Source organism: Chenopodium quinoa, unplaced genomic scaffold, assembly GCF_001683475.1.
Source record: "Chenopodium quinoa cultivar QQ74 unplaced genomic scaffold, ASM168347v1, whole genome shotgun sequence".
NCBI classification, from domain to species: domain Eukaryota; kingdom Viridiplantae; phylum Streptophyta; class Magnoliopsida; order Caryophyllales; family Amaranthaceae; genus Chenopodium; species Chenopodium quinoa.
In genome coordinates, this window is record NW_018742484.1 from 6302278 (window position 1) to 6324776 (window position 22499).

The following is a 22499-nucleotide window of genomic DNA, read 5'->3' on the forward strand; positions in this document are numbered from 1 at the left end:
TCTATAACTTTTAAAATTAAGACTGTTTTGTGCTTTCTCATTAAGTTGGGAACCAGCATGTTCATGGATCTCTCCTTCTTCTGAGGAGCCAGGAGGATTCACATTCATGCTGTTTCCTCTATCATTACTTACCTCAGGTTCAGGGGTGGTACCTTCTTCTGTTTCCCCTGAACTCATTACCTGTCTATTATTTGAGGAACCATCAGGACTTGGTTCCCCTTCAGAGTCCTCATTATCTTCATTTTCTTCTCTAGGCACTTCATCATTATCATCTGGTGGAGTATTTGGTAGGCCTAGATCTGCTTGCACTTCATCCGTGGGACCAGTATACTGGTTCCCCGTGAAATCCATCAATCCAATCACTTCATCAGGTTGTACCTGCGCAATCTCAGAAGACATGTTAAATTCATCAAAAATGACATGGACACTCTCCTCAACACGAAGAGTCCTTTTATTAAAGACTCTATATGCTTTGCTGTGAGAAGAGTATCCAAGGAAGATTCCCTCATCACTTCTAGGATCAAATTTATCAAGCTGGTCCTTCCCATTATTATGCACATAACATTTACATCCAAAAATGCGAAAATATGTAATGTTGGGCTTTCGACCTTTAAGCAGTTCATAGGGAGTCTTATTTAACTTTGGTCTAATGAGACCTCTATTCAATATATAGCAAGCAGTGTCAACAGCTTCTCCCCAAAAACTCTTTGGGAGACCACTCTCAATGAGCATCGTCCTCGCCATCTCCTCAAGAGTTCTATTCTTCCTTTCTACAACACCATTTTGTTGAGGTGTTCTAGGGGCTGAGAAGTTGTGATTAACTCCATGTTCCCTACAATAATCAATAAAGTTAGCATTTTCAAATTCAGTACCATGGTCTGATCTTACCGAGACCAGCTTGTGGGTGAGCTGGTTCTCCACTTGTTTCACCAATGTTACCCATTCTTCAAACGTTTCATCCTTTGTGTGTAACATCATTACCCAAGTGTACCTGGAATAATCATCAACCATAACACAGACATATCTATGACCTCTTCGACTTTGTACTCTCATGGGACCACACAAATCAATGTGTACAAGTTCGAAGGGTCTGCTGGTACTCAAAACAGTTTTAGACTTAAAAGAATTTTTGACCTGTTTCCCCCTTACACATTCAGAACAAACTTTATCAGCTTCATACTTAATGTTAGGAAGGCCTACAACTAAGTCACGTGTTCTAAGTTTGTTTAGAAGTGTTAGGCTAGCATGTCCAAACCTCTTATGCCAAATCCATTGATTATTGTCAGAAACAGCTCTCAAACAGATGGACTTGTCTTGAGGGATTTTATCTAAGAAGGTAATGTAAACATCATGCTTCCTGGTTCCCTCACATACAAGTTCTCCTGTTTGTGAGTTAACTATGTGACATAGGTTGGCTTGAAACTCAACTATATTACCTTTGTCACATAATTGAGAAATACTCAAGAGATTATGTTGCAAGCCTTCAACATAATAAACATCATCTATTGCGTTAGAAAGTGTCTTACCAACCTTACCTAAACCAGTGATGGTTCCCTTGCTGTTATCCCCAAAGGTGACACTTCCTCCATCAAAGGCCACTAGTGAAAGGAATTGATCTTTATCCCCGGACATGTGTCTTGAGCAACCACTGTCCAAATACCAATAGGTGTCTCCCTTCACTCTAGCCTGCAAGAGCAAATCAAACATTAGTTTTAGGAACCCAAACATACTTGGGTCCCTTTTCAACAACATTAACATCTTGTTGATCCTTTCTTCTCCACACATATTTTACACCCTTGCTGTTCTTATTAGCACTAATTTTCTTAGCTGGACATTCATGTATCTTATGTCCATTTTTACCACAATGAAAACACACATGCATTTCTTTAGTCATGACATACTTGCCTCGTTGATATTCTTTGATCCAGGTGGTTTCTCTGGGAGACCAGTTAGTCCTGGTTCTCTGTCTAGTATAACCAAGACCAACTTTTCCTCTGTTTCCTCTTGATGAAGTCAGGTAATTTAAGGATTCTTGAGCATTCAATAATTTGTCCACATGTCTATGACTATCATTAAGTTCTTTTTCTCTGGTTTCAAGTGTTTTAGTTAACAATTCGTTTTTCTCTTTAAGAAAATCAAAGTTACTTTTTAAAGCTTCGAATTGTAGATTAAGTTTTGAAACCATAGAGTCAATAGACATGTCAACAATCACTGGTTGCTTGTCCTTTTTCAGTTGATTGATTTCCGCATGCAAATCACAAATATTACTTTCATACTTATCAATCGTATTACTGACATCTACACTGGTACCTGTAGGGGAAACAGTGAACTGTGCAGCTTTAAGTGAAGCAATTTCCTTGTGAGAGTTTTCCAGGTTGTAAGCCAATGTTTCAAAGGCCTTCAACAAGGAAGTTCTAGTACACGAATTTGCTTTACTTATAGCTACTGAAAAATCAAGAGTATCACTAGTGGTTGATAAGTCTCTAGGGAACCAGGAGGTCAGATCCTCTTCTCCATCAATTGGTTCAAACGATCTTTCCTTTTCTAGTTCCACTTTACACTTGTCCAATTCAACCTCTAGTTCTGCTACTTGATTTTTTAGTTCATAACAGACTCCTTCTAGATGATCACAACTAGCAATAGCAATATTACATTCACCACGTTTTTCTTTTAATTCTCTTTTGCAAGTTATGTATGTTTCACTTAGTTTATAGCATTCATCTAGTAAGGAATCAATACAAGCAAGCATATTTTCTCTATCATATTCATGCATATCTTCTCTAATTTGCTCTAAGCTTACCTTGCGTTCATGTAATACATCCTTCTTTGCCATAAAGCATTTGTTGAATGTACTGGTTCCCCCTCTGGTTCCTGGACCAGTGCTGTTTTCCTTGATGTTTGTAAAGGCAGTTAGGCAAACATCTGAGTTGGATGATCCTTCTTCTTCATCTGACCCTGAGTCAGAGTCTCCCCACATGGAAGCTATCATGGCATTCTTGTATGCTTGTTTATCTCCGGATTTAGACTGTTTGTCATTCCACTTAGGACAATCTCGAGTAAGATGTCCTTTTTCTCCACACTTGAAACATCCTGTAGAAGAAGAATTAGAGTTAGATTTTTTATAGTTTTTAAAATGCTTACCTTTGAAATTCTTTCTTTGATCTCGAAGAGATCTCTCAAATCTTTTTGCAATCATGCTAATTTCATCTTCATCATCTTCTACTGTTCCCTTAAGCGCCATGCCTCTTGCTGGTTCCTTCTCAGACTTAGAGTCAATCAGCATCTCATGAGTCATAAGGGAACCAATCAGCTGTTCCAGAGACAAGGTAGACAGATCCTTTGCTTCGTATACTGCTGTTACCTTGGCTGTCCATGCATCTGTTAAACTACGCAATAATTTTCTCACAAGATCCTCGTCAGATAAATTTTTACCAAGAGATCTAAGATCATTTACAATAGTCATAAACCTACGAAAGCAGTCATTGATTTTTTCATTTTTATTCATGGCAAACAATTCATATTTAGACATGATTAAATCAATTTTAGACCGTTTTACCTCGCTGGTTCCCTCAAACGCAAGTTCAAGGGTGTCCCATATCTCCTTAGCACTACTACAGCCAGAAATACGATTTGTTTCGGTCTCACCTATTGCTTGTTGTAGTATTGACATTGCCTTAGCATTCTTCTCCAGCAACTTGTAATCAGCAGTGACCAATTCGCTATCTTTCTTGGGAACCTGGTTCCCCTCAACATCTGTCTTGAGAATGATATTAGGACCATTTTTAACTACGAGCCAGCATTCATAATCAATACCCATGATAACATTCTGGATCCTGTTCTTCCACCAAGCATAATTATTTCCATTAAACTTGGGTGACTTGTTGTCATAACCGATTGCACTTAATTCTTGAGTACTCATTCTTAACTCCTCTAGATGTTACTCTTTCGAGAAGCTTAGGCTCTGATACCAATTGAAGGTTCAATGGGCACTCAAGAGGGGGGGGTGAATTGAGTGTTAAGTAATCGTTGGCTAATTTTGCTTCTTTTCGGATTATGTGTGAGGAACCAGTTGTGCTGGTTCCCGTACGCAGCGGAATATAAATAAGCAATAAAGAAGACAACAAATTTAACGAAACAAAGCAATAAAGAACACAACAAATTTAACGAGGTTCAGCCAACTCAGGCCTACGTCCTCCTATCCTAAGTTCTTTATTAATCTACTCCGAAAAACAAAGACAAAGAACACTCTGCTGTTCCCTACTCCGGGAACCAGCAAACCCCACACTCTACTCCGAGTGTGCTCTCGACTTACACTCGTAAGCCCAATGTGTTTGAACTCACAAACACTCACCCAGCCTTTAACCCCTTTGTTAAAGACTCAATACAAGAATCAAGAACTCTCCTTTGATCTCACTTCTACGAAGCTAATTAAGAGAAAAAGTTTAAGTACTAGAATGCTCTTGTATATGACTTGATGAATGGGATTAGTGCTTAAGTATATGCTCTCAAATAATTGCTCTTTTTGATTTCTGGAGAGGCACACGAAATATGTGAAATAAGATGAGTTTATATAAGCTTAGATTCCTAAAACCTAGTTTCCTTAAATCACACAATCTTAGAGAATAAGATATAATGTAATTTTAGGAAAGTTTTTATCTTATTTGATTTAATCACAAAGATAGAATCAATTAAGATAAATACTCCTAGTTTTTAGGTAACCAAGAATATTTCATCTTATTTCCAGCTGCACAAAATATTTTCAAGATAATCTTTTCGAAAAAATCTTTTTGTAAAATCTTTTTCCAAAACGGCAGCTCGAATACAGTGAACCTGGTTCCCCAACCTGGTTCCCTGAATTGAAACATGTTATGAAACCTGTTCCAACTTTGTACCAGATTTCATATCATACTTCAATATACTTTTAAGCACTTATATACCCAAACATGCAAGCATACTACGGAGCATATTACATGAAAACCTAGATAACATATTAAAGCATAAATCGTCTTTTCTTCATGTAATCTTCAAGACTTGAATCTTCCTTGAATACTTCTATTATGAGCAAACAATCTTTCTTCGAAATATCTTCGAAAGGCTTCTATGCTCCAAGTCTTGGAATCAACTCAACTACTGCACATGTAACATGGTTAATGCACAATAAAGAGTATGTGACTGCTTTACCACGTAGCAACCATGGAAACAGTACATACTGGTTCCCTACCAGTACATAACACTTTTATCATATAACTGTTCCCTGTATAAAGACAAGTTAGTTCAATAAGAAAACTCATGTAAGTAATAACTTGTCTGGGGAAACAGTGTTCTATGTTAGCTGGTTCCCCCAACTGTATCGAACACTTTCAAGGACCTGTTTCCCTTAGCTGTTTGTCATCATTCAAAACTATCAATCAAAACCTAAGGGACTCAACAGTTATTCAGAATATGTGCAACAGTTTTTTTAACAACACACTTAATCTGTTAGAACATGGACTGATAATGATCCATTCATGCGCATGACAACCCACCGAAAGTGATGAAAGAAATTGCATTGAATGAACGTATACACTTGCAAATTTAATTAGGGAACAACATTTAGAAAAATTATGTGTAGTACTTGTGAATATTGCAATACAAACAAAAGAGGATTAAAAAAAAGGGGTAATGTAGAAGTGTTTTCCTCCACTTAACATAAACCCGTGAGAAACTTAGGTGGCCGCTAATAATAATAATATAGGATGATCTCACGTAGAGACGAATTTGTGGCTCACGGGTTCTATACTTTGTGCAATATGCTCTCTGACAAAACTTTCCTCATCCTTTGGGTCCCATCACCCACCATGTTCATGCCATCAAGCCCATGATCAAAACCTAGAGCCACTGTAGGTATCGAATGAGTCATGTAGATGCGATTTGATTCGAGTTAATATTGATTAGCTTGGTTCTATATTTATTTAAATGAGATTTAATAGATTGGTAATAGTTCATGTTCATAATCGTTATTTTGATTTTCTATTTATGTCAATTTTATGCTCATATTGAGTTTTAGGTGGGGTTCAATAATTATGGATCAAATAGTATGGATTGATTGCGCTAACAATGGTCTTGAGAAGGTTATTGTTATTTGTTATTATGGTAGTACCACAATATATTTATAGCAAATAGGAATATGAAAACAAAATTTCATGGCACTTATGTGTTCTATTTGTTAAGAAAATAATGCAAATTTTCTATTTAATCAAATTTGAGGGAGAAATAAATTACATAAACAAAATGTCTATTTATACCAAAGTGCAAAAAACACAACCCCTCTTTTCTCTTAGTTATTTTTCTTCTCTCAGATTTTCTCTTGAAAATTATTACATACAAATGAAGGAAATGCTCAATTTATAGTTTTCCTAAAACAACCTAAGCCATTTAAAATTTAGCCTGCAATATTTATTACCATTAGTTATTTTTCCCTATATTTGGAAACACCTTTAATTTTCAATGGTAATGCATGGTTATTTAATAACCATTTATTTTTTTTCTTTATGTTTCTTAATTATCTGCCAACAATCTCCCACTTGAAGACTGATTTCAATCTGTCTTCACACCAAGGAGTAGAACCTCAACTAGTCTTCTGTCATTTTAAGACCAATTGATGTTGAGCACAATTTCAACTTGTCAATCGTCACTGTTTTCGTTAACATGTCTGCTGGATTCTTACTGCCAAGAATCTTTTTAAGAGTTAACACTTCATCTTCTAGAAGAGACCTGATAAAGTGATAACGAATACCGATGTGCTTTGTTCTTGAGTGAAACGCCGAATTCTTTGCTAAATGTATAGCACTCTGACTATCGCTATACAAAATATTATTCACTTGTTTGATCCCCAGCTCATCTAACAAACCTTGAAGCCATATCATCTCTTTACTAGCTTCGGTCACTGCCACATACTCAGCTTCTGTAGTGGATAAAGCAACAATCTTTTGTAGTTGGGACATCCAACTTACGGCTGTATTTCCAACTGTAAATACATAACCCGTTGTGCTCTTTCTATTATCGACTTTACCGCCAAAGTCTGCATCAACGTAACCTTGTATTTTCAATTCACCTTTACCAAAGTACAAACACTTATTAATTGTACCTCGTAAATACCTCAAAATCCATTTAACAGCTTCCCAATGGACTTTTCCTGGATTGGACATAAACCTGCTTACAACTCCCACTGCATGTCCAATATCTGGTCTTGTACAAACCATTGCATACATCAAACTTCCAATAGCCGAGGCATAAGGAACCTTGGCCATATATTCTTTATCTTCATCTTTCTGAGGGGACTGATCCTTTGATAGACGAAAATGACTCGCCAACGGTGTACTAACAGGCTTAGCATCACCCATATTAAATCTCTGAAGAACACGTTTGATGTACTCTGATTGTGATAACTGCAAAGTGCCTCTCTGCTTATCTCTTATGATTTGCATTCCTAAAATCTTCTTTGCTGGACCCAAGTCCTTCATGTCAAATTCCTTTGACAATTGATGCTTCAACTTTATAATATCATTCATATCAAAACCTGCTATTAACATATCATCAACATAAAGTAATAGGATGATATAACTGGATTGATATCTCTTGAAGTAGCAACAGTGGTCAGCGTTGCACTTCTGGAAATCTTCCTTGTGCATGAAGTTATCAAACTTTTTGTACCATTGTCTTGGGGCTTGTTTTAGCCCGTATAAACTTTTCTTAAGTTTGCATACCATCTGCTCTTTCCCACTTTTTATAAAACCTTCTGGCTGGTGCATGTATATTTCTTCATCAAGATCTCCATGAAGAAATGCAGTCTTCACATCTAACTGCTCGAGATAAAGATCTTCAATTGCAACAATACTCAACACTGTTCTAATGGTATTGAGTTTCACAACAGGAGCGAATATCTCATTATAATCAACTCCTTCTTTCTGTTGAAAACCTTTGACAACTAGTCGAGCCTTATACCTCTTGGAATCATCGTGCTCCTTTTTTGCTCGATATATCCATTTGTTATGAAGGGCCTTCTTACCTATGGGTAACTTAGTTAGTTCCCATGTCTGGTTTGAAATCAGGGATTGCATTTCATCTTTCATTGCAAGCCCCCACTTGCTAGCATCTCTGGTCTGGGATGCTTCATAATAATCTTCTGGTTCCCCATCATCAGTTAATAACAAATAATTCATATATTTTCTATTAGGCACATGTGGTCGAGTACTCCTTCTTAGTGTAGGAGTTGGAAAAGAAGGTTGTTGTATGTCATTTGATTGCGATGTACTGCCCTGTACAGTCTGTTCTTCTTGTTGCGGAGTACTTATGATAGTGTACTCTTGCATCGTACTGTCTGGGACATAATCTTCATCAATGAATGTAGATTCTTTTTGATTTGTTTCATAACTCTCAATTTTATGCCTATCTTTGTACATGACTCTCTCATTGAAAATTACATCTCTTGAACGAATAATCTTTTTGCTTTCATCATCCCAAATGCGGTATCCGAACTCATCTTTGCCATAACCGATAAAAGTGCAAACTTTTGATTTAGGATCAAGCTTATTTCTGCCTTGATCACTAATGTGCACATAAGCTACACAACCAAATACCTTTAAGTGCGACAATTTGATCTCTTTGCCGCTCCATACCTCCTCTGGTAATTTGTACTCCAATGGGGTTGATGGTCCTCGATTGATCAAGTAAGCTGCTGTATTGACTGCTTCTGCCCAGAATTGTTTTGGTAGACCTGACTGTATACGAATGCTTCTGGCTCTTTCTGTCAATGTTCGGTTCATCCGCTCAGCTATGCCATTATGCTGAGGCGTACCTGGCACAGTTCTTTCCATCTTAATACCATGCTCGTAGCAAAACTTCTTGAATTTGGTGTCCTCATATTCTCCGCCATTGTCGGACCTGAATCTTTTGATCTTCAGACCTGATTCATTTTCAACCCTAGCTTTCCATATCCTGAAAACTTCACACTTCGGACTTGTATTTTAGAAAGTAAACCCATACTTTCCTAGAGTGATCATCAATAAAAGTCACAAAGTACTGTTTTCCACCTATAGACTGGGTGGTTGTTGGTCCCCACACATCAGAATGAACAAGCTCCAATTTTTCTTTCATTAGAGTTCTTCCAATATGCTGAAAGCTTACCCTCTTCTGCTTTCCAAGTATGCATTCTTCACACATGTCTAAATTCACAGATTTTATACTAGGGAGTTTTCCAATTGAATGCATGATCTTCATTCCTTTCTCACTCATGTGACCAAGTCTTTGGTGCCATAACTTGGAATTTTCATTCTCTGTTGCAACTGCAATCGAATAACACGCTCCAACTGTCAAATAGAGAGTACCATTCTTTTTACCATGAGCAACTATCATTGCTCCCTTTGAAATCTTCCAATTATCACCTTGAAAGATTATAGTGTAACCTTCACGAGCCAACTGCCCAACTGAGATCAAGTTCTTTCTTAGGTCGGGAACATGTTTGACATCCTTCAGCTCCCAAGCTGACCTATTTAACTTAATTTTGACATTACCTTGACCAACAATATCACAAGGTTGGTCATCACCAAGGTATACCTGTCCAAGGTTTCTATGGACATACTTCTCAAAAAAGTTTTTATTAGAAGTAGCATGGAACGATGCTCCAGAGTCTAATACCCAAGACTCTTCTTTGCTCTCCAATGAGCATATCAATGCATCATCACCTTCTCCGGTAGAAGTGACATTTGCCTCTGCCTTCACTTCTTTGCCTTTTGGTGTTCCCTTGCACTGACTTTTATAGTGCCCAATCTTTCCACAATTCCAACACTCCACAGTCTTTGAGTTTTGGAAATTATTTGGATTCCTGGATTTTGACCTCCTATCTCTGGATTGTCCTCGATAGTTTGATCTTCCGCGTTCATTCCTTCTGATTAAATTTCTTCCTCTTGACTCTGTATGCAATACTGAAGAGGATGAAGATTCACCTGATTCTCTTCGTCAAATCTCCTCACTAAGAACCAGATCACGAACGTCATCAAACTTCAACTTGTTATTTCCCGATGAGCTACTCACAGCTGTGACTGTAGCATTCCAACTATCTGGCAGGGAAGATAAAAGTATTAACGCTAATACTTCATCATCAAATTTGATTTCAACAGAACTCAATTGGGTTGTGACAGAATTGAGTTCATTAAGGTGTTGAGCTACCGATCCACCTTCCGACATCCTCAAACTAAACAACCGCCTCATCAAATGAACTTTATTGGAGGCTGATGGCTTCTCATACATATTAAAGAGAGCTTTCATGAGACCTGCCGTTGTGGTTTCCTTTGCAATGTTAAACGCCACATTGCGTGATAACGTCAATCGAATAACTCCGAGTGCTTGTCTATCTAAAAGCTTCCATTCTGCTTCTTGCATGCCATCTGGCTTTTTCTCTTCCAGAGGTTGATAGAGTTTTTTCTGGTATAAATAATCTTCAATCTGCATTTTCCAAAATCCGAAATCTTACCATCGAATTTTTCAAGTTTAACTTCTCCTTTGTCTGCAGCCATTTCTCCCACTCAAATTTGACTTTTTCTTTTAGGATCATTTTTATTTTTATCGTAATGTGGACTAATTGTCAACCAAACTCTTGATACCAATTGTTAAGAAAATAATGCAAATTTTCTATTTAATCAAATTTGAGGGAGAAATAAATTACATAAAAAAAATGTCTATTTATACCAAAGTGCAAAAAACACAACCCCTCTTTTCTCTGAGTTATTTTTCTTCTCTCAGATTTTCTCTTGAAAATTATTACATACAAATGAAGGAAATGCTCAATTTATAGTTTTCCTAAAACAACCTAAGCCATTTAAAATTTAGCCTGCAATATTTATTACCATTAGTTATTTTTCCCTATATTTGGAAACACCTTTAATTTTCAATGGTAATGCATGGTTATTTAATAACCATTTATTTTTTTTCTTTATGTTTCTTAATTATCTGCCAACACTATTCACCTGATTTTTACTCATCTAAACTTAACTTATCTTATCAGAACTTACCTGAACTTATTAAAACCTATTTTAGTTGTACTTTGAACTTAAGTAACCCTTATCAAAAACTATTTTTCCCTGAATAGAAATTAACTGAATTTATCTAAACTTAATATAAGTGAAATAAGTGAAAATTAGGTGAAATTGGGCTGTATTATGTTACATTTGTTGTCATTTCTTATCACCTACCAAATATAATTTAGAAACCCGAACATCTTACTTTAGAAAAGAAAAGAAAAAAAAAAGTTATAGGGTACATGACCTTACACATTCTTGTTCTTAAATATTGGCCAGAAAGTTTGCTCTATTTGCTCAATGCTATTAATATAGGTTAGTGCAACAACCATTTGATTGGACCTCCACTAAAAAGCTTTGAGGGGAATAATAATTAATTGACAATAAGTTTGGAGCTATTCTTGTAAATGGCAGTACTAATTTTTTTTTTAAAAAGGCTGTTGTGTAACTAAGAATGTACGACTAAACTAACCAATTAATTTAATTAGTGGTAGTTTTTGTTTTGGAAGCAACAAGTAGTAGTGGGTCTTGAGTGTGCTCTTCTGTTTTCATAGTGGACGCTGTTTATTTGATAATTTATCTTATCCTTTTACTACGGAGTATATTGCATTGGTAAATCCTTATGCACGTTATGCTACATTAATTTGTCCATATGTATGGTTGTTTACTTTATAGTGTTTATACTTATCGTGTTTCAAACTACCTAACATGACTTTTTGATACGTTTATGAGAATGAGATCAGATAAGGTAAACTAAAGTGTAATTGAAAATATAAAACCTTAAAATTCCAATCCAATGAGAATTTGGTTTATGACATTTTGTGTTATCAATGAAAGTTAAGCGGTTAAGATGGATAGCTTAAGTCGTTAGAGCTACCCTCCCGCTTTCAGGTGATCCTGGAATCGATTATCATTACTCACCCTTGTAGCTCTCTAAACACCAAAAAAAAGTTAAGCGGCCAAGATATAGTTGTGTGCACAACTCTAGAACCAGTAAACGAACGTCATCAAGAGTTAATGTTGTGTGCACATAACTTTGGCCAGGCAAGAATAATTGCGTCACAAATTTGAATTTGTTGCTACCCACCTACCCTTCTTTGATAGGTTACTGAATGGAGTTTATTCAATTTAATTTATACATCTCATCTCGATTTGACGGTATATTTATACCAAGCTCGACTCGAGTAGCTCATGAATGTGCTAGACTATACTCCGTATCACAAGTCACGACAACCAACACATGACCCATTATCCATACGACCATACTCCATACTCCATAGCACATTCTATAGGATAAAATTAAAACAAACTACTAGCTGGCTAGCTGCTAAAATCCAAGAATAATATAAGGTCAGTCCATAACCATTATGAGAACAGTAATAACTTCCGTGAACTTTGTTAATTAATTAACCTTATATTATTACATTTTGGGACCCAAAAAACAAAACTTTTTCTTCCACTTTCTCTCTAATATATAAATTCACACACAAATTCATCATTCATACAATCCAAAACTAAACCACATTATTCCCAAAAAAAATGCATCTAAAAGGAATTTCGTTAACAACTTATAAGGTAACAAGAAACATAGTTAAACTACATCCCTTTATATGTTCTTTTGTATAAAACGTTGTTTACATTTTAATTAATTATTTTCTTCTCTATCTAAATAAATTTTTGTTTCAGGTACAAAAAATGGGTGTAGTATTATTTTGTTTAGTTTTCTTAGTAGGAATAATCATGGATTCGAAAGGCGTCGAAGGAAGAAAAACAAGGGCAGTGTTAGAAAATTTTGAGTATGTTGCAATGAACTGCAGAAGTCATAGTGCCTCTATTACTGATTTTGGTGGTGTAGGTGATGGAAACACCTCTAATACTCAAGCTTTTAAGACAGCCGTTGATCATCTTAGCCAGTTTCAATCGGACGGTGGAGGTTTGCTGTTTGTTCCTGCTGGAAAATGGTTAACTGGAAGCTTTAATCTTACTAATCATTTTACACTTTTTCTTCACAAGGATGCTGTTCTTTTAGCTTCTCAGGTTTGTTCTTTATCCTTTTATTTTTAACCTCCTAATTATTTACTATTGTTTGATATTGTAATTATAATGAAATATTATTGAGTGGTTTTTGTTAGTAAATATAATAATAATGACATACTATTGGATTGGCTATTAGAGTTATTGCTTAAAACACATTGGGTGACCAAAATCCGACTTGTACTCGATATTTGTTGAACCTAACCCGATCCAAACCAACCTGATAATTTCAGTCACTAGTAAGATCCTTACCAAATGGCTGAACCCTTAAATATGGCCTGAACCATTTAAATCACATCCAAATGACACGTTTACTACCTCTAAACAACGTGTAGTATGCTAGATCAACCCGTAAATATAGAAAAATAAAGATGGTGATAGTTCATTTTATCATATGCTAAAACACAAATTACTCCTACTATAACAGGACATGAGCGAGTGGCCATTGATCGCGCCCTTGCCATCATATGGTCATGGAAGGGATGGTGGTGGAAGATATGCCAGCCTAATCACTGGTAGCAACCTCACAGATGTGATAATAACAGGTACACTACTCAGAAATTATAATCAGCATGCACTTTCATATTGTAACCAAAGTTTGTCTAATCATAGTATATTAGTATTTATAGACATTAAACAATACTTGTATATTAATATGGAGTTACTATGTTTTTATTAACAGGGGAAAATGGCACAATTGATGGTCAAGGTGAAATGTGGTGGCAGAAATTCCATCATAAGCAGCTTAAGAATACAAGGCCTTACTTAATAGAGCTTCTGTATTCTGACGGTATTCAAATATCGAACGTCACACTCATTAATTCACCTTCATGGAACATTCATCCCGTTTATAGCAGGTAAACTTACTTTCATCATCTTTTTAAGCATCATTTACAGCATTTTTTTTTTTTTTTTGAAACATCATTTACTGCATTTTTTATATAATCTAATGATAATTTTTCATAATGACAGCAATATAATAATTCAAGGCATAACAATCAGTGCTCCAGTTAACTCTCCTAACACTGATGGGATTAACCCAGGTATGTTTAGGTTCTTTTGATTAAATTTTCTAGTTTTGTATACTAATCGAGATTGGTTAACGATAACTTATCGAAAAATGTTCTGTGATTCTCTGAGAGGTGCAATAAAACTCCAATCCCTAGTGAAGAAGGCAGTTGTGACAGTACATGTGGTTATGGTGATACGTTGGATTGTTGTAGTGGTACCTTAAATGGTTGCGATTGTTAATGTGTTGAAATGTACAAATTTTTGTACCTCGCGGTGTATTAACTATATTAAGGGGCCTTTGTCTAATTCTCTATACATGATATGGAGAAAGAAAAGTTGTTAATCTAATTACATGTGTTTTGCCCTGCCCTTTTAATGCAGACTCCTGCACAAACACTAGAATTGAAGACTGCTACATTGTCTCTGGGGATGATTGTGTTGCTGTCAAGAGTGGGTGGGATGAGTATGGAATTTCCTTCGGAATGCCCACGAAGCAGCTCATAATCCGTCGTTTAACATGCATTTCTCCAACAAGTGCTGTGATTGCTTTAGGTAGCGAAATGTCAGGTGGAATACAAGATGTCAGGGCAGAGAACATATTGGCCATAAACTCGGAGTCAGGGGTGAGAATCAAGACAGGAGCAGGACGAGGAGGTTTTGTGAAGGATATATATGTGAAAGGGTTTACAATGCATACCATGAAATGGGCGTTTTGGATGACAGGGAATTACGGGTCACATCCTGATGACAAGTATGATCCGAATGCTCTTCCTACCATAAAAAACATTAACTACAGAGATATGGTAGCTGATCATGTGAAAATGGCAGCTAGGTTAGAAGGGATTTCGGGTGATCCTTTTACTGAAATTTGTATATCGAATGTGACCATAACGCTGGCTGCTAAACCAAAGAAAGTTCAGTGGACTTGCACTGATGTTGGTGGGATCTCAAGCGATGTCACACCTAAACCTTGTGATGCATTGGCTGATCAAGGAGCTGATCATAAAACAGAATGTGAGTATCCTAAAGATCCTTTGCCAATCGACGATGTCAAACTCCAAACATGTTCTTACGAGAGAAAGAGGTATCTTTGATGGATGAGAAGCCAGTCCCAAAGAAGATATGAATGAAAGTTTACATTACTATTCTTCTGTCTGAAATGTATTATTGCTTTTGCCATAGAGAATGAAGGATTTTACAATGTGATATCATATACAGTTTCAATTAGATCTTTGGAGTGTGTTTCAATCCCCCCTACCAAAGAAAAAGGGAGCTACCTTAAGAGAAACATACATATCAGTGTATTTATGGAAATGAAATTAGGATTTGAGAAGCTGATAAAAAAAAATTTAAAAAAAACTTCAATACCTACTATGAATGTGTCTAAAGAAAATTAGGAAAAAAAAAAAAAAAACTTAAACCTTCTCTACTACCCTGTATCTTATGGTACCGAGATATACTAGATTCCTTGCCTAGAGAATAATTTTACTCGCTCTATCAGAAATTGATGGTCACGGAAGAGTTGTCACATTTCTTAAAATATTTTAGTTTATGTATGAATTTTATAACACGCCGTTACTTAAAGGATTAATGACATGTACCAGACATACTATATATTCTAGTTACCAAGGATGAGAAATTGCAATAATAGAAGGTAGTTCTGATTGAATACAGGGCTGAATGCAGAGAATGTATTCAACTTCAGTAAATATACAGAGTCAAGAAGTTCTGAGCAAGTTATACAAAATAAACTAAAATAAAGTATTTAAGAGGTCATATAATTGTCCATAATCTAAAATTCTAGCTATAGAGGAACTCCAATTTCCTTATTTTCCTATTTTATCAACTCTTTTACAAGGAACCGAAGCTAAATACATAGTCCAAATTGCCTAACATTTTGGAATGAAAGAACTGGGTGCTGACTCTTGACAAACAGCTTCATTTACCTAAAAAGGCGGTCTCCTCCAAGAATAAGCAGGGTATGCAGGAGTAAAAACTGCAGAAGACTACCTTTTGTAGCAGAAGCAAAGCAATTTGTCCTGTCATATTCACTTAATGAGCGGGATCTGGGTTGAACTTCACTGATTCCTTCCAGATGAGCTCTTTCACATTCTCTTCTGTCAAGGATGATTGCTCGAAATCAAAGCGGAAAGGTGCCGAGCAGATGGGCTCATCATTGATGTCATGGAGGGAGGCTAAGTATGGGTGACACAGTGCCTCATCCACTGCAAACAGATTAGCACATAAAGAAGATTAATCAAAGATGAACCAAGCGAGTGTTTTCCATTTTAAAGGGGAATACTTGTAAATGTAAATACAAAATGGTTTTCTTCAATACCAGTAACGCGTTTGTTGGGATCAAAGACGAGCATCTTCTCCAACAGATCAGTGGCTGCTGGGGACATATTAGGAAACCTTGCCGAGAATTGCTGTTTTGGATACTGTGGAAGCTGTTTCACATACCTCCTAGCATGATTGCTCCGCAGAAAGCCCAGGCTCGAATCATCTGGTGACCCTATCAACTTTTGGATCCAAAATGACATAATGTTTCAGTCTGATTACTGAGAAACAGAAATAGTACACATAATCTTAATTCTGCAACATGCTAACTTTAAATGTACTAAAGATACAATGTTTGTCTACTAAAGTAAGGCATCAAATAATGGTACAATTTACATGTCTTATGAAGAATGTTACGATCATGGTAAATCATAAATAATGTCAGCACAATGTGTGACATGAAAGCACCAAAGCACTTAGAAAGTTGGCAGATACACTAATGTACTTAGATCCATGAAATTAATAATATTTGCATGATCATTTCTAGGCCATGTAAATAAGAGGTTGGCTATTATATTTAATACAAGTAGAAATTACCAGCTGACAAGACATCAAGTATCAAGCTAACCTCAGAGGATGCCTTCCTCAAGCTTAACCAAGTACTTCAAAGTCTGAGCTTCGAACATACTTCCTCATGAACTGAACTTCAGAGGAATAAAATGTAACTAGAAGATAAGAGAGGGAGGGCAGAACTTTACCTCAGTAATAAGCCTCAGTTGGTGAACATAATCTTTGCCTGGGAACAAGGGTTCTCTTGTCATGATTTCACCAAATATACAACCAACAGACCAGACATCAATCGCAGCTGTGTATTCTGAACAATTAAGGAGCAATTCAGGTGCTCGATACCAGCGAGTTACAACATACTCGGTCATAAAATCTGTCTCAGTGGTGGTCCTAGCCAGCCCAAAGTCTCCAATCTTTAGGTCACAGTTTGCATTTAGAAGTAAATTACTGGGCTTGAGATCGCGATGCAAGACCTTTGCAGAGTGTACATATTTTAAACCACGTAATAGCTGGTATAAGAAGTACTGCAATTCACAAAAAAAATAACAGTCTCTTTAACAACTTATATTGAGCAAAGCTAACAGCAAGTTCAATGGGTAAATTACATGTTTATTACAGTGCAAATATAGATTTATTAAAACTTCAGAGATATCCTAAACCATGAACTAGTTTAAAAAATTATCCAAGTAGAGTGAGATTTGATCAGTTTACCTTGAGAATCTTATAGTATTCTAGTTTAACAGAAACAAATGTGCCACAATAAGTTGCGTTTGGTAGAGAAATGAAATCATTTTTCAGAAAAACAGTTATTCTCATTTTCTACCGCTTGGTTTGTATAGGAGTGAAAATAATTTTTTGGAAAAACATTCACTCAAGGGTGGAAAAGAGTTCTCTTTTCAAAGGAAGCAATGTCATTTTTCCTCCATATTCTTTCAATTTCCTTCTCATGCATTTCCTTTTTTCACCTTCTTTAGTAAGGCTTATTCAAAGCAAACTGATTTGAAACTCAATTTCCATTAACATGAATTCTTTTCCCTTTGAACCAAAACACATGGGGATTCCAGAGAACTTGATCTCAATTGCAGTAATATCATGACAAACCTGGCAATGATCATCAGTCAAAGCTTGGCTAGAGCGAATTATCTGATGAAGATCAGTGTCCATTAGTTCATAAACAATGTAAACATCATTGAATGCTTCTTTCTTTGGTGGTCGGATGATATCCTTAATGGCAATAATCTGCATCAAGCCAAGAAAGTTAAATTCTGATAAAATTTAGAGACTACTGATACTCCGTACCAACATTTACATTGGGACAAATAGGAGAAATGCATCATGAAAGTTTTTGGTATTCACCACCAACCTTACATGAAGAAGTGTACTATTGCAGCAAAAAACTAAATGCAATAATTAGAGATTGTACTTATGAAAAGCGAAATCTTTACAGCTAGAAGGCTAACACATAATGAAACTGCAAAAGCAAGCTCACATTTTCATGGTCCATATGGCGAAGTAGTTTGATCTCTCTCAGAGTTCTTTTTGCATCTACTATGTTGTCAAATGCATTACCAATCTTCTTGATAGCAACCTCATGGTGTGTCTCTGAGTTCACAGCAGCACTGGAAAGAAAGAATTGTGTTATTTCTCTGACAGACGTGACAGTTGTAAACCCATATGGCATTAGTCATTTCCCTACATCATGTAAGTCAAACTAACACGAACTCTTTCCTATGTACTTTGAGACGGATCACCCTTGATGAAAAAGTCTATAGAAAAGCTAAATACGCACAGAAAGCAACCAAAAGGGCAGGGGAAAAAAGACAGTTATCTATGAAATTTCCTTTGGCAAATTTTCTCTTTTAAGTTGAAAATTAGCCTTATTTGAGCAATCAGGAAAGTTCTAGTCTTAGAACTACAATACTTGTATAATTCAAACTCAAGTAGTGTTAGCAGCATCCATCCTTCACAACTAATTTAGATTAAAGATAACAATACACTTATCAACAATAATCACAGATTCACAGCTTCTATCTCGAGTCATGGGCTAACAAGAGATACTTTAACAAAGTTCATCCTCCAATTGAAGATAACAATGCATTCATCAACAATCATAGATTCACAGCGTCTCATGGGTTAACAATAGCTACTATAGTAGTGTTCATTAGTAATAACAACCACCAATCACAATCACAGCATCTATTTTCAATCATGGACTGACAAGAAATGATACAGTATTTGCTCATTAACAATCATAAACAACACTTTTCTGTTTTGATCTCCTAAAACAAATAAATTAGTAGATGAATGAATAATAAATTCTTATGATTTTTGTTTTGGTTTCATCAAAGAAAAAATAGCTCTTCTGAAACATGCAAGTACAACAACTTTTCAGCCTCATTCATACATGCTTCAAAAATTATTAGCAAGACACAATAAATAGTCAAAGTTTCAAGCAAGACATCAAAAGAGACAAAGTACAGTTTAAATACAAACCCCCTTTCATCTAGCTCTAATAAGTCAATCAACCCAAAATTTTTAATTTCAACCAAATACCAATCAAATTTTCCAAATACCAAAAACCAATTACATCAATTAACCCATTTTACAAAACTCGAACCATCTTACACATTAGAGAACATGTAAGTCTTATCACCTATTTTGAACGAGACAGTCTCACAGTAACTTATTGTTAATGACTTTTATTCTTTATACAAATACAAATACAAATACAGATACAGAGTAAGTTATAACGTCTCATGATAAATAAAAAATATAGTGACACACCATCTTTAGACTATTGCTTGTATGCTCTTTTAAATTACACTGTCAACATGACTTGACTAACATCAAAACCATCATGTGCTACAATCACTTGTTAGTTGTTACAAGAAAAACACACCAAAAATCAAACAAGAACAGAAATCCACATAATAAATGAGCATTAATTAACAAAAAACAAAGAAAATTGAAATGAAAACATACCATACGAGGCCAGAAGCACCACGACCAATGGGACGAATAGGAGGAACATACTTAGAAGAAACCTCAAATAAACTGCCGTGGACATTGTACTGAACATAACGACCACCGTGCGTCATTACACCTTTTATTTTAGATTCTTGGTTTCCTTCTGTTGAGTGCAATGCTTCGAAACAATCCATCTCTTTCTCTCTCCTCTTTCTCTCTCTTCTGTACAATAATACTATACTAGTGATTTTTTTGGAGTGGGAGAAATATGAGTTTTGCAACCAAACAATGGCAAAAGAAAGACTCAATTTTTTTGACCTCCCAACCAATTAATTATTTTAGGGGTGGAAAGGAAAGGAAAACAAAAGAAAAGTCTCTTTTTTCAAATTCCGTGAATTGCAAACGGGCTTCTTCTTCTTCATGGGTTTCTGTTCCACGCGTCACCTTTCTATGATGTTGACAACCTTTTTTTTTCCTTTTTTTTTTGCTCTTTATGGATCTTCCTTTGCATTTTGCCCTTTCATTTGACCATTAATAATTTTTTATTTTAAATTTGTAAGGAGTAAAATGATGAACTTGTTTATATACTTTCTCCGTCCTTTTTTACTAGATTCGTTTTGACTTTTACACTGTTTATCACCCCACCTTTGACCGTCTTTTGTTAACTACATGTAAGGAAAAACATGTTCATGTGAAAATTGTTAGAATCGTCTAACTATCACAATATATAACTTTTAAAATTTTTACTTATAGAGAATTAAAGTTATTGATGGTTAAAATTGTGAATTGACAAGCGTGATAAAAGAAATAGGTCAAGTAAAATAGAACCGGGGAAGTAAATATTAATTACACTAATTTATGCATGAATTTGTCTTGCATTAGCAAAATTATATTTCCTTCCATTTTTTTAACTTGCAACAGTTTGACTTTACACTATTCACATGTCTCACTTTGACTAGTTTTAGTGGTTTATAGATTACGAATAGAAAAATACAGTCATGTGGAATCTTGTTAGACTCGTTTCGATTTATACTTTCATAATATCAAATTTTATAATTTTTACACATTGATAATTAAAAATATTAACGATTGAAAAAGTGTATCGACAAATGTGAAAAGAGAATGTTACAAGTTTTAAAAAAAAAACAAAAGAAGTATAAATTTAGAAATATATTAAAAGTGTATATGCCTCAAAAGATTATATACATATAGAAATTTAATCAAATGAAAGGAGTAATAAATTTATAAATCATCATTGTGTATACCAAAACTTCAAGTGAATAAAATATTGTAAATATTACCCTCTTAAATAAAACACTTTGAATTGATCAAAACTAGGTTGGAGTATTGACAGCTTACGAAAAGTTATTTCAAAAATACTCCGTACATTTTTATTTAACCCGCTAAATTAGATCATGACAAATTGTAAACAACCCATTGTGGTCTTGTGGAAGTAATGTGTAATTTTTTCTCATACTAGTGTCATATTAAATACGACCCAAAGTCCGCATCATTCAAAGTTATTTTCCCTAGTTTCTGTACAAATAATACACGGTCCTTTGAAAGTTATTTTCAATTCCCTAGTTTGATAGTTTCTTTACAAAAAAATCATTGTCATATATTTAGCATTACATTATACAATTCAATTTGTTTTTACCTTTGACTTGTAGAATATATATTGGATCAATTACATGGAAAAACAAAATCATGTCTTCGTTGAAGTTTCAATTAAATTGTGGAATATGTACTACACTACTACTTATTCAATACTTAATCTTGTATAGTTGTATATGTCAACCATATGTAACTTTTGACCAAATTTTTATGCCCATATTACCTTGTGTGCATTTCTAAATTCCACCAACTTTTTTTTTATTGTATGGTTTAATTATTTAATATTATATCATACTTTATTTTTTATTTTGTTACATAAAAAAGTAAAAAAGAAAAATTGGTGGATAATGTTTCAACACTTGCATGATCAAAATTGAATAAGAGTTTAATCAAGTATGTTTTCTAGAGGATTTGGTAGTTGTGGGAGTTCACGAGACATGAGCTCTTACTCACAAGCATGACATTGTTGTAAGGTTCTTTCTCTATCCAAATGTCACTTTTTTTGATGCAAAAATTAATTAAAAGGACAAAATATTGCCAACCAAATATAGTTCTTCCATATATATCTCCAAATTTGCTAATAAAAATTTCCCCATTCGATAACATGAGAAGCCATATTCTCCAACTTCACTTTATCTAAGAGCATATCCCTAAATTAATATCCATGGATTTGATTAGACGGCGATCAACATAACATGCATTAATGCAATAATAGTATAAATAGAGTATAGACTTAAAGGATCGGGTTATATTTGAGTTAAATGCTCCAATAGTTTGATATATATGGGTGTATATATTAAGGATTTTGACCAACAAATATTGTAACAAGAAATTTGAAGATTGGCAACAGGCTTAATTAGCTTATAGTAATTGAATTAAAGGATTTTGTATTGCATAATGGAATAATAAAACTAATAAACAACATATAAACAACAAAAGGTTGAAGTTCTAGTCTAGCTATCAATTTAACCA

At 35.1% G+C, this 22499-nt stretch overlaps 2 protein-coding genes across 2 annotated transcripts; one reads left to right on the forward strand and one right to left on the reverse strand.

Moving 5' to 3' along the window:
* The first annotated feature begins 12480 nt into the window (after positions 1–12480).
* LOC110719565 (probable polygalacturonase) lies at positions 12481–15466 on the forward strand. The gene is made up of 6 exons (XM_021898528.1): positions 12481–12629; positions 12741–13091; positions 13516–13633; positions 13771–13945; positions 14061–14131; positions 14481–15466. The coding sequence occupies exons 1-6, from the start codon at positions 12594–12596 to the stop codon at positions 15191–15193; spliced, it is 1464 nt and encodes a 487-aa protein (XP_021754220.1). The 5' UTR covers positions 12481–12593; the 3' UTR covers positions 15194–15466.
* Positions 15467–15731: 265 nt separating this feature from the next.
* LOC110719567 (mitogen-activated protein kinase homolog MMK2-like) lies at positions 15732–20586 on the reverse strand. The gene is made up of 6 exons (XM_021898529.1): positions 19929–20586; positions 18436–18565; positions 18048–18185; positions 17138–17470; positions 16438–16621; positions 15732–16324 (listed from the first exon to the last, which is right to left on the reverse strand). Exons 1-6 carry the CDS (start codon positions 20105–20107, stop codon positions 16152–16154), a joined length of 1137 nt encoding a protein of 378 aa, XP_021754221.1. The 5' UTR covers positions 20108–20586; the 3' UTR covers positions 15732–16151.
* Positions 20587–22499: the final 1913 nt, after the last annotated feature.

Excerpts from the sequence above, each read along its gene's own strand:
- LOC110719565 (XM_021898528.1), top strand. The coding sequence starts at position 12,594 with ATGCATCTAAAAGGAATTTCGTTAACAACTTATAAG. Across the intron at positions 12,630-12,740 it reads TTTCGTTAACAACTTATAAG|GTACAAAAAATGGGTGTAGT; the intron begins GTAACAAGAAAC and ends TTTTTGTTTCAG. Across the intron at positions 13,634-13,770 it reads CACAGATGTGATAATAACAG|GGGAAAATGGCACAATTGAT; the intron begins GTACACTACTCA and ends TTTTATTAACAG.
- LOC110719567 (XM_021898529.1), bottom strand. The coding sequence starts at position 20,107 with ATGGATTGTTTCGAAGCATTGCACTCAACAGAAGGAAACCAAGAATCT. Across the intron at positions 18,566-19,928 it reads GGTGCTTCTGGCCTCGTATG|TGCTGCTGTGAACTCAGAGA; the intron begins GTATGTTTTCAT and ends CTTTCTTTCCAG. Across the intron at positions 16,325-16,437 it reads TCCCAACAAACGCGTTACTG|TGGATGAGGCACTGTGTCAC; the intron begins GTATTGAAGAAA and ends ATCTGTTTGCAG.